General features: G+C 49.3%; 1 protein-coding gene across 1 annotated transcript in view; it reads right to left on the bottom strand.

The window, feature by feature from the left end:
* Window positions 1-11,527, bottom strand: part of Foxk2 (forkhead box K2) — a 39,906-nt gene extending 28,379 nt beyond the window's left edge. The window contains 1 exon segment of the mRNA XM_033767436.1: window positions 11,430-11,527. Within this exon segment, the coding sequence (XP_033623327.1) occupies window positions 11,430-11,512 (83 nt within the window). The 5' untranslated portion in view covers window positions 11,513-11,527.
* Window positions 11,528-13,082: the final 1,555 nt, after the last annotated feature.

Genomic DNA, 13,082 nt, shown 5'->3' with positions numbered 1-13,082 from the left:
AAAGTCTTTTTTTTTTTTTTTTTTAAGAGCTGGCTGGGTATGTAGCTTGGGGTGAAAGCCCTGGATTCAATCCCCAGGACTGGGGTGGGGACGGGACAAAAATCCTCCTCCTGGGGTCTTATCTCTGCAGCCACGTGTAAATGAAGATGTCAGTCAGACTTAAGCCAGGCCCCTCTAGAGCACGCACAATGCCTGCAAGCCCCACATCTTCACTCTGGTACCTGGATGATAAAACCCACCCATCCAGAATACCCAACCCAGGGAGAACAGCTCCTGCATCCTCCTGTGGGGCTCTGTGCCCAGGGGTGCCGCTCCAGTCTACACAGGGGTCCTCAGCCTTGCACCTGCCTGGCTCAGGGCCCAGGCCAGCCACTGCTCCCTCCATACTGTGGCATGCACTTCCTCTGCCCACACCGAGGCAGAAAGACACTGCTGGGCGCGCTGCAGCCACTCAGGCTGAGTACTCCCAACACTTTGCAATGCTTTGCCTACCAGACGTGGCACCTGGCAGACACATGGGGCCCTGCATCAGGGCAGCGACAGTGCTCTTGGCCAAGGGCCCAAAGCCAGTATCACTGCCACAGCACAAAGAAACACCAGGGTCCTGCCTCAGTGTGCTGAGGGGACACGGCTTCACCTTGAGGCTCTACAAAAATGATGATGTGATTTAAACAAGGGACGACACCAGAGAAATCCACATTAAGGGACACTATGGAAGAGCTGAAAATAGCATTGGTCCTCTTCAAAAGCAGCAAGGCCATGGAGGAGAAAGACTGAAGAAAGGTGACAAATTCAAGGAGATTAAAGAGATGGGAGAGGTCAACACAATGTGTGACCTGACTCAAGAAAATGCCTTGTTTTCTTTGGAGGCGAATACAGTTGGGGGGGGGTGTTTGCTGGATTCCAGGACTGTAATTACAGAGAGAATGTTTGTGAGAAAACACACCTGGAAATACCTGGGCTAGAAATATGATGTCGTGTAGCTACCTTTCAGAGAAGAGTACACAAATCTGGGGAAACACTGGTCCTTGGGAAATCTGGGCATATGGAAACGTTCTGCACCATCTTTGCAACTCTTTGAAGCAATCTGAAAAGAAAGATATGCATACTTTCACAGCGCTGGAGGCAAGGCTGGGCCCAGCCAGGCCAGGCTGGGGCTGTGCTGGCACAGACAAGGAGAGCACCTTCCCATGGTGCAGGTGACCTTCCCGTGGAGACCACAGCAACGTCCGTGCTTGAGACCCAAGTACTACATGGCATCAGAGAAGCACCACTGGGAGCAGCAACTCCTCCTCCCTTACTTCTGGCCCCCAGTCATGCCAAACTCCAAGGACAACAGTGTGGGACACCTGACAGAAGGTGTCACCTCACTGTGACTCTGGGTTCTTAACTTGTTGAAGGGCCACCTGCACCCTCAGCCACCAGCAGGGAAACGGCAGAAAGTGTGGCCTGAGATCTAGGGAACAAGACAGGAACCAACTTGGGTCCTGTGCCCTCCTGTTCAGCAGTACCACAGAGGTCTCAAAGCTGCGCGCCATGGCTGGGGTGTGGTTCCGTGGCAGAGCCCCTGCCTGGCACGTGGGAGGGCCTGGTTTCTACCCCTGGTACCAGCATTCAAAACAAAACAGAACAGCCTACCAAACTACCCATCAACGGGGTCCCAGGTGGGACCCACGAAGACTGCTGGTCTGTTCCAATGCCAAACTCTCCACTTTGGCTTTTCTTCTCCTGGCAGAAAAATCCATCCCACCCTCCCACAGTGACACTTACCAGAGCAAAGTACCCCTACACCATGCTCCCGGAAGCACAGATGAGCCTACTGCTGTAACCCACAGCCCTTTCTCCACTGCCCACAGCCTCAGTTCATGCCTCCAAATCATCCCATGAGCGGTGCCTCGGCTGCACACATTTCCAACGTGGGGCACTTACACACTGCTGGGGTCAAATGAAAGGACAGCAGCCAGCTTGTGACTAAGCCTGGGGCCAGTGGATAAGAGGGGCGCTAGGAAGGACCCTGCCAGTCACAACTCCTCAGAGTGGAAACACTGGGCATTCCTCCCCACACACCTGGGTCAGGAACACAGGAAAAGCTAGGACGCTAACCTGTGACAGCTGACAAGGGTTACCGAACAGTTAAAGACCGAGAAGAAAGCCCCACATTTCATCTCAGAATAAGACACTGAATTGGTATGAGGAAAGGGCTGTTAACAAAACCAACATGAAAAAAAAAAAAAAAGCAACTTAGCTGGGCACAATGGCGATATCCAGCTAAAACCCCAGCCCTTGGGAAACTGAGGCAGGAGGCGCGCTGAGAGTACAAAGGCCAGCCTGGAACACATACCAGACTGTTCGAAAAATATTTAAAGGCATCGTGTCATACAGAGGGGATGAGCTCTAGGCCACCAGCGCATGGGGTAACAGCGGCCGTGCCCGGGTGTGCAGACAAGCCGAGTGGCGCAGTGTAGGCTGCAGTAACGGGAGCAGAGCCCTATGTGACACACCACGACCGGTGGCTGTACTTCCACACTGCTGGCTCCTGGCCCTAAGTGGCCCTGCATTCCAGCACTGGCGTAGGCCAGGTCCTTCCCGGACACACTGTGAGGTACGTGTCACCGCCACCCGGGAGGCAGGTGGACAGCCTGCCCCTGGAATCCAGACTCCAGACACCCTCAGAAGGAGGGCCCAGGCCACACCATGGAAGGGAGCTGCCGGATGGAGCACATCTGTGGGGCTCACAGCACAGGCCAGCCCTGCTCCTGCCACCCCTGAGCAGAAGTGCCTCCCTCCCAGGACTCCCGCAGGACTGCTCGCTGCTCCCCCACTCTGAAGATGGTGGGAGAGGCAGCACCAATCTGGCCCAGGAAGGGCTCTTCCACCGCTCGAGGAGGCAGTGAAGCGAGGGTGGTCTTCAAGTGCACACATCACAGCTACTGTCGGTACAGTATTAGCAATAAAACAGTTTGGGGCAATAAAAAAACCACATAATAAGACATGGTACACATGCCTATAATCCCAGCTACTTGGAAAGCTGATGCAGAAAGACCACTGCAAGTTCAAGGCCAGCCTTGCTACACAGTGAGAACCTATCTCAAAACGGAGACTAGGTGGAAAAGAAGATCAGCATTCCCTAGGTTCAATCCCCAGTACCAGAAACAACAAGCTCTAGAACCCCGAATAGGCTGCACTTTTCATTGTTGCTCCTTAGCAATAACCCTCAAGCGACACTTGTATGGCCCCAGCTTCAACTTCTTGTCTGCAAAATGTTACAGTGCCAGTCTCTGTAAGGACGCGCTGGGTATGGTGGTGTCCAGTAAGACAGGCTCCTTATTGTAGTTCCTGTTAGAGTGGACATGCATCTAATTGGAACTTCAGAGTCCTTTTTCTTATTTTTGTTCTTTGTGGTACTGGGGACCTGAATTCAAGGACTTTCCACTGACCTACATCCCCAGCCCTTTTTTAGATTTTTTATTTTGAGACAGGGTCTCACTAAATTGCCTAAACTAGGCTTGAATTTGTAATACTCCTGCCTCAGCTTTCCAGAGTGCTGGGAGTAAGGCATCAGCCAGCATACCTGGCCATGGGACCTGTCTCGAAAAACAAACAAGCTAGCCAGGCATGGTGGCACATGCCTGTAATCCCAGCACTCAGGAGGCTGAGGCAGGAGGATCGCTGTGAGTTTGAGACCAGCCTGGGCTACGTAGTGAGTTCCAGGTCAGTCTCAACTACATAGTGAGACCCTGTCTCAAAAAACCAAAAAACCCCAAACAAGCTATGGACTGGGGATTTAGCTCAGTGGTACCGTGCCTGCCTCGAAAGTGCAAGGTCCTGAGTTTGAGCCCCTGTACCAAAACAAAACAAAAAAACCAAACTAGGTGTGGTAGCACATGTGTTATCCCAGCACTCAGGAGGCTGAATCAGGAGGATCACTTCAAATTTGAGGAAAGTCTGGACTACAGAGTAAGACCTTGTCTCAAACAAATAAACAAACAAAAAACCCCACAAAACAAACATTGCACTCTCACCCCATAAGCCACATGCTATGCCCAAGAAAGCTTGATATCAAATAAGAAATTGAAAACACAACAGGTCGAAGAACACAGAAGACACGAAAGCCTTTTTCTTGAAAACTTTTGTAAATCTAAAAACCTAAAAAATGTTAGAAAAAAATATATAAAATAACTGCTGCCTTTTGCTTCTGTAATTTGCTTTGCTTTGCTTGCTTAACAAAAACAGCCGAGGTCGAAGCTTGAAGGCATGGAGACCCAATTAAAATTAACGAATGCCCGAGGTGCTAAGCCTCAGCCCAGAATGAGACCAAACGTTCAAGCTAAGATAACAGCCTCTGAGCTATAAAATTCTCTGCAAACTATAGGGCTGTAAGAGTGTCAAGATGAAAAGAATAATTATTAACAGTTTTCCTGACCCTGAACACCCCCTTCCTGTGCATTAGAATAGAGAGCTAGGTGAAAAATCGCTAACTACAAAAAACTGCTACATCTGGGTTAAAGTTAACTATCTTGTGACCGTGACTTGCATATTGGTAATGTGAACTGAGAGAATGAAATGTAACCACCTGAAAGAGATCATGGCTATAAAACCCTATAAAAGAAGGAGGTGTAAGCCAGTAGGGAGTTAATCTCTAGCACTGCTCTTGGTGCGATAGGCCTTTTGCTAGCAAAATAAACTTTTTGTTATTTTACTTCCATTCTGCGTCTGTGTGTGTGTCAGTTGCCAATTCCTTCCACAACACTACATTTCACTCTGTGCTGGCCCCACATGGCCGCCTACATGGTGCACACTTCCTCCCTGGGCCCTGGCCAGGAGGGGCCCTGTGGGGAGTGAGGGGCATGAGCAGTAAATAATGAGCAACTTCGGCCTGCCCAGCCGCTCCAGTCCTTCTTCAGGCTAGAGGACCCTGCTGGGCTTCTGTCCCCACCCTGTGCTGCCCTGTGATTCTATTATGAAAGTGCTGCAAGAGCTGCTGTTCCAGAGTTTGTGTGGCCACCTCAGAAGCACCTGCACTCCCAGGAGCCTACAACCTCAACTTAAAGTTGCCAGTGTTTGGTTTCAGACCCTGAAGATTGCACGCCTGGCACTGGAAACCATCCTAAGGAAGTACCTTCAGCCCTCCCCTACTGGGTCTTGTGGCTGGCTACAGCTCCTGCTGCAGCTGCCAAAGGTGGCAGAAGACCCTCGCAGAGTGCACACCGATGGACTCCCTCTGAGAGAGCAGGCTGCCCTTGAGGTTATCTCACCTGATCTGGCCCAGGCAGCTACATTCCCTGAACCAAACCTCCCTGTGACACAAATTACAAGACAAGCCAGGGGCCAGCACCTGGGTTCCCAAATTCCTCTGCTCAGTTTGCAGCAAGTCCTTCAGCTCCTCAATGGAATAGGAGTCTGCAAATACTGTGTGTGTGTGTGTGTGTGTGTGTGTGTGTGTGTGTGTGTGTGCGCGTGTGTACACTTGTGTGCCTGTGAGGTTCTGGAGACTGAACTCAGAACAAGTTATATCCCCAGCTATTTTTACATTCCTAGCTATTTTTATTTTTATTTTGAACAGGGTCTCAGTAAGTGGCTTAAGCTGGTCTTACTTGAAAGCCTCCCAAGTAGCTGAAATTACACCTGTGTGCCACATGCCCAACCACAAGTGCTTCTGACTGTTCATCTCTAAGTGAAAAAACAGGACTCAATATGGACACACACACAAATACACCATCAAAGAGGCAAGGGGGAAATTCACAATACACCTACCTCACAAAGGACTTATGTTCAAGATAAATCAAAGACTCAAAAATCACAAGAGCCAAGTGTGATGGCACACACCTTTCGACACTGGCTGAGGGATTCCAAGTTTGAGGACAACCTTGGCAGCTCAGTGAGTCCTTGTTTCAAAGCGGGGCTGGGGCTGGGGATACAGCTCAGTGGCAGAGGGCTTGCTAGCATGAACGAGACCCTGGGGCCAATCCCCAATAGTGGGGAAATCAGTAAGACTGTTAAAATGGTGAAACAGACCTTCCCTTAAGAAGATATGCAAATATCCAACAAGCCGTGAAAAGGTGCTGGCATCATCAGTCATAGTGAAATACAAATCAAAACCATGACAAGCTCCTGTGCTAAAATGGCTGACAGCAAGTGGCCTGGAGGGAAGGAGTTGCTGGCTTTTTGTGAAGCAAACAGACAATGACCACCTGGGCCCACTACTCTGCTCTGCCACACTCAGCTGTGTGTGCCCTGTGCCAAGGAAGAGCACTCATTCACACAGCTCACACACAGCTGCTGTGGAACATGCTTCAAGACCCAAAGCTGCCAGGCAAACAGCAACAGACAAATGGGCTCATGAAATGTGGTACATCCATGCACAAGAACAGCACTCAAACACCACTCAACAAGCACAAAGTGAAGACTGCTTACCCAAGTAACAGACAAATCTCAAAACCAACATGTTTGTTAGAAGAAGCCCAACAGCTGGAGGGGTGGCACATGCCTGTGATCCCAGCACTCAGGAAGCTGAGGCTGGAAGATCACTGCAAGTCAGAGGCCAGCCTGAATTACTGAGACCATTTCACCCAACCCACTCATGCACAAAGGGCTGGGAATGTAGTTCTGTGTGAAGATTCCTGGTTCAATCCTCAGACCCACAAAAGAAAAAAACAAAAAAACAATACAAAACAGGATTAAAAAAAAAAAAAAACAAAACAGAAACATAGTTTCTTCCCAGACTCTGAAAGATCACTCTGACCACTATTGAGGGTGCACATACCACTCTGGAGACGGAAGTACTAAAGAAAATATCTCTCTTCTATCTGAAAGATTACAAGCAAAAAGAATATAGTGAGTCCCTGACTTTCAAACATCTGAAGTGAGGACTTTCACAGACATGCACAGACCTCACCTTACTGAGATGTGAGCAGAGCTCGGAAGCAGCCTGAGTGTTTGTCAGCACCATCGTGCTGCTGTGTGCTTGCTGTATAGTGCCACAGTGCACACCGCAGGACAGTTCAGTCAAAGGGTGTCTGGAGGCAAGAGGGAAAGCCATGCTGATGTGGGAGTTTGGTTTATTCTTTACAGGGCACATCTGTGTCAAAGGTGTGTGAGATTTGCTTTGTCAGACTGACAAATGAATCTGATTTATGAATGTCTCCTGGAATGGGACACATCCGTAAGTTGGGGACTTAATTGTATGATGTCTGGGACTTTACTTTTTAACCATTAATAAGGCTGACAGGGCCAGGGATTTAGCTCAGTGGTTCTATTTCCTACCTTGCAAGCGCAAAAACCAAGGACCCGAGTTTGATCCCTGGCACCAAAAACGAAACAAAAACAAACAAATAAAAGGCTGACAAACACAGTACATAGTAAGAGAGGTAACTACTACACTGCTCATGAAAAGGAGTTCCTGCATATGTCTGGCTTTGGGTAAAGCACTTTGTTCCTAGGCAGCTGACAACAAGACCTCCTCACACTCAGGCACCTGCAGGGACACACGCCAGCACACACACCTGGACTGCTCACTTCTCCACGGCACTCACACTGGCCACATGGGGGAGTGTGTGGGATCTGGAGGAGGCTTCACACACCAGTGCTGATCAAGCACACGAAGAGCTCTCATCATTAGCAGAGTAAAACCATGGATACCTGCAAGATAATCCAACCCTCAGGGAGAGAATCCAGATGCTGACAAGCCGTGAAGATCCATGAACTCTCCCTCCCAGGCACTGGTATCAAGTACAGGAAGCTGTGACCACGGGGCTCAATGTGCACACCAAGCCGGCAGTGCAGTGCCAAGGAGGGCGGCCAACAGAAACAGGCAGGCATGTGTTCATCAAAAGCACCCACAAAAATTCCAGTGAAGGGCCAGCATGTAGTTAAGTGGTACCGCTGCCTACCTCACAAGCGCCAAGTCCTGAGTTTCACCCCCAGTACCAAAAAATAAAGAATTCCTATGAATGTCTCACTGAAAAACAGCCTCATAATTTAAAAATCTACGTGCATATTCATAACAGCATTATCCATGCCAGGGATTTAGCTCAATGGTGCCACCGCCTGCCTCAAAAGCGAAGGACCTGAGTTCGATCCCTGGTACAAAACAAACAAACAAAAAACCCCCAGCATTATCCACAGCAGCTTCAAATAAAGCTTTTCCACGTCCTTCTATGGCAGACTATCAAGTCATACTATATTCAACTCCCCATTCGGCAATGAGAACACGGACTAATCTCGCAAACACACTCTCCTCTGCAGTCCATTCTGTGTCCACACACCTCACGTTCAAAGCCAAGGGAATCCAGGCTGTGGTTCAGACTTCACAGCAGCTCCTGAACTGGGGAGGGCCTCGAAGGGAGGTGGAAAGGGATGGCACACGGGCGGGCTCTTCTAGGCCTCCCTTGGGTCTGTGCACTCCTGTGTGGCCCACCCTACAGCAGTCACAGCAGCAATGCAGAGTGGAAAAAGGCCAAAGCCTCAAGGGCAAGGCGGACTGAGAGATGCTTCAGTAGGTAGAGGGATAGCCACACAAGTCTGTGGACTCAGAGAAACCGGCAGGCTGGGACGGAGCCCACAGGCCCTGGACAGGATGCTGTAGACGGTGCTGGAATCACCAAAGGCGTTGTCTCCACACGGTACCCTTCCCACCCTTCCAGGTGGCTTGCCTCAAGTGGCTTCTGTGCTTTATGTAGGTTCACAGTTTGTCATCCACATTCCAAAATGCAAAAACCTCCAAAAAAAACTCTGACCTCAAATCACTTGGCAGCCAACTCTGCAGAACCGAAGAGGAGTTAATTATAGCCTCTAATTACCCCACTTAGCCAGGACACTGGTCTGCGTGTCCCGACAGACTCGATGTAATGCGCTGCGCGCAGGTCCCACATGGCACGCACACGGTCCACTTCTCCACAGCCCACCCACTTCTGACCCTGCCACTCCTCAGTTTCAGGTAGGATCTGCATACACTCTATTTTGGGCAGAGCCACTTTCCTCCAGATTTCTACAGAAATATTCTGATGTGAGGGGCAAATGGGATACTAAACCCAAAAGGAAGGATTCATAAAGCCCTGTGCAGGACAGATCATCAATTAGTACTTTCAGTATTAATAACAGGCAATAAATACATGTGGCATTAAAAACCAAAGAATTGGGGGAAATACACATGATTCCCTCCAGCATCCTCCCTACTGTACTGCTCTGGGGCCTAAAAGGCTCCACACAGACCCCAGAACCATGCAACCAAACCAGCAAGCAGGCAAGGATGAGTGGCCAGTCTAGGTACAGCTTGGACACTACCCAGGCAGGTGGCATCTGCCTCTGCTGGCCACTGTGCTCCAGCTCCTCCAAGTGCCAACCCCACAAAAGGCACCATGCAGTGCTGTGAGAACCTCAGCTAATGGGCTCCACCAGCTCCTCAGGAACTGGGGGAGGCACTCCCCACACAACTTCGCCATGAACTTAAAACTGCTCTACCAAACAATTTTAACCGGGTGTGTACATCTGTAGCCCCAGATGCTCAGGAAGCTGGTGCAGAAGGATCTCAAGTTTAAGGCCAGACTGGGCAACTTACTCTCAAAGTAAAATCTTAAGAGCTGGGATGTAACTCGTGACAGACTGCATGTCTAGGGTACATAAAGCTCTGGGTTCAACCTTCAGCACTAAAAAAAAAAAGTCTTTCTTGTGTGTGTGGTACTAGGAATTAAACTCAGGCACTCAGGCTTGTCTAGACATTACAAATACTCTGATAGCAGGTCCAAATAGTTGGGAAATGGATTTAGAAGATACAGATAAGACAGAAAATACCAAGGGGAAACCACATAGAAGATGGCCTCTGACACGGGGTCCCTCTGGCCACATGTGTACTGGCAGCACTGAACCCAGGGCCTCACACACACCAGGCAAGCTTTCTACCACTGGGCTACAGCCCCAGCCTTTTGCAGGGGGAGAATTAGGGAGCCAGAACCCTGGCCCTCTTTTTTATTGAGACAGGATATCCCTAAACTGTATAATGCCCAGCTGGGCTAACTTGCAATCCTCCTGCCTCACCCTGCCAGGGAGCTGAGGTTACAGACACCTGATTTGTCTAGGCTGGCCCTGCTGGAGCAGATCACACAGCAGCAAGTACTGCGGCAGGCTGGAGGGAAATCCATGTGTGTGTCCACTGGACAGTGCCTGACGGCACCTCAGTGTTTCCTGGTGTACTTTCCAAGGAGCACGCGTCATCTTCCTTCCCGAATGGACCCCAGAGCTAGCCACGCCCCACCTGTCACCATGAAAATACCTTTCCCATGGGAAGCATGCAGGTTAGCAGTGTCGTGCCCACCTCCCACGAAGCAGCAGGGCTGAAATGCTCATCCCGCTGCCCACTGGCCTTTATCCTGGCCACTGGTGGCTTCTCCCATTCCTACAGCCCCAAGGTGCAGAAGGCGCTAGACCCCAGCTGAAGGCCCAGGTCTGCAGCAGCAGCCCCTCTGGGCTCTGCTTGTGGCAAGAATGCCTGGCTGCATCATCCAAAACCACAGCAAGCTGGCATGAGGACGCAGGTGTGGGCACAGGGGAAGTGGGGTCACCAACGGCACACAGAGGTGTAGACTGCTGAGCCAGGGCCTCAGGTTGCCCTGAAAGTCCTCCCCTCTCACAGCAAGGACAGGATTATCCTTGTGTTCATCTTTGTTACTTTTGTTAGTACATCTGCAGGACATAATGACTGCACTCATCACAGGGAGTTAGTACACGTACGTAACGTGCTTTAATAGGCCCCCCTGAATCTTAATCCAGGAGAAACTGCCAAGCAACAGGAGGAAACTGAACCCTCTTCCTGCCTGAGATAGGGCTGGCTGGCAAATCCAGGGAGTCCTCTTTTATTTATTTTTTAATAAGAATATCTACATTAGTTTGCATCCTACAATTTTGTCTTAACTGTTTTCAAAACACAGATCCTGATGGAAAATATGCTCTCATGGGAAATAATTTTACAAAATGCCCACAATCACCATCAGCTGTTTTGGAAAATTTATTAGGCTAACTTGTTGCATTTCTCAAGGGAATTCCATCCAGGACAAAAAAGAAAACAACATATGCATTTTAAAAATAGGGCTCTGGCTGTCTGTGGTGGTACAGGCCTGTGATCCTCAGCAGTCTGAGGCAGGAGGATCGCTGTGAGTGCCAGGCCAGCCTGGGCTACATAGTGAGACCCTGTCTCAAAAACAACTACAACAATAGAGGGCTCTCAATTTTTAGTAAGAGAATGGTATAGATTTAAAGACAGTAAAATGAAAGAAAAATCTTACACCTGTAATCAATCTAGTGTGTAAAGATTACACCGTCTCAGCTACTTCGAGGGCAGAACCTGTCAGGAACATCTACCATCGTCAGCCTCAGAGGGCAGATGTTCCAGAACACAGAAGCAGAGCCAGCTGAGACAGTTCGAGGCCAGTGCTCACCGCAGGTAAACACACACTGGTGTCCAGGTCCTTCCCAAGGGACAGACTGCACTAAAGACAGCCAGCCAGTCAGTTTTTCTCATTTGCACAGAGGAAATGGAAACCCTAGAACAGCAGGAATCACAGGCAGAGTTAATGCTCAGCTGAGAGGTACACCGAAACAAACCAACGGAACACAGCACATACATCTCATCTTTGTGGAAATGGTGGAGCTTGGAGCACACTGCCCTCCTGTGCCAGAAACAAGGGTGTAGACAGGGTTGGAAACCACAAGTGCCTTTACACAACCTTGAATTTCCAATCTGAGAAATGAGAGACATGGTAATCTGGCTGAACTTCATTAGTACCAGGGCAAGCTCTGCAAATACATCCACTTTCAAGTAGTGAAGTTTATTTATTTTTAAAAATTTTATTTACGTATGTATTTTGGTTTTTTGAGGCAGGGCCTCTCTATATAGTTCAGGCTGGCCTTGAACTCACTATGGAGCCCAGGCTTGCTTTAAACTCACAGAACCTCCTCCTTCAGCCTGACTATTGGGATCACATGTGTGCGCCACCACACCCAGCTCCCAAAGTTTATTTTCTCATAGTACATCTCCTTCTCCTAAAATCATGTGTCTCAAATAAAGTACAGGGGGCAAGGGGAGGTGGTTCCATGTACAGCATGTGCTTAGCAAGGTGAAGCCCTGGGTTCCAGCATCAAAAAAAGAAAGGAAAGAAAGAAAAAAAGTACAAGGCTGGCAGGAGGTCCCAGTTACTTAGGACTTCCCAGTGCTGCCTGTTGACAGGGACAACATCAGGGAACATATGGCAGTGCTCCAGCCAGTGTCACACCTGCTCTGCTCTGGACTAAGATGCAAAATGGCTGGGAATAAACCCGGGGCCCAGGCGTGCTACCTGTGCTCTGCCACTGAGCAGTATCACAGGCCCTTTTTCTTTTCTTTTTTGAGGCAAGTCTCATTAAGTGACCCAGGCTTGCCTCAAATTAAGATTCTCATGCCTCAGCCTCCCAAACAGCAGGATTACAGGCATATGTCACTATACTTATCTGGCCTGAAACATTTGTGTATGTATTTTGGGGCCTTTCTGGCTGCTTTCCTAGTTCCTAAACCAAAAATCTCTATCATTTATGAGTTTTAAAAACAACCAACATGGGTGGGGGATTTAGCTCAGTGGTGCCACCACCTGCCTCACAAGCACAAGGTCTCCCCCCGCCAAAAAAAAAAAAGAAAAAACAAAACCAACATGAGCCAGGTGTGTTGGCTCACACCTGTAATCCTAGCAATCATGAGGCTGAGGTAGGAGGGTTGCTGTCAGCCTGAACTACACAGAAAGACCTTGTTTCAAACAAACAAATACACCCCTACATGACAGTGCATACTTGGAACCAGGAGGATAATGGAGGAGGATCAAAAGCTCAAGCTCAGCCCGGGCAACTTAGGGAGATTTCAGTCAGGGTTAGGGATATAGCTCAGTGTGAGCACTGGGATCAATCCTCAGTACTTCAGATGAGGGCGAGAGAGACACACAAACAGACAGAAGGGATACTGAAAAACACGCATTTAGGGCCAGGGATTTAGCTCAGTGGTTCCAGCACCCACTTCACGAGCGCAAGGACCCAAGTTCGATTTCTGGTACCAAAAAAAAAAAAAA

The sequence above is a fragment of the Fukomys damarensis genome, unplaced genomic scaffold (genome assembly GCF_012274545.1).
Source record: "Fukomys damarensis isolate Sample0158 unplaced genomic scaffold, DMR_v1.0_HiC HiC_scaffold_23, whole genome shotgun sequence".
Classification (NCBI taxonomy): Eukaryota; Metazoa; Chordata; class Mammalia; order Rodentia; family Bathyergidae; genus Fukomys; species Fukomys damarensis.
The sequence above is the reverse complement of the archived record's forward strand: the minus strand, read 5'-3'. Positions and strand labels throughout refer to the sequence as shown.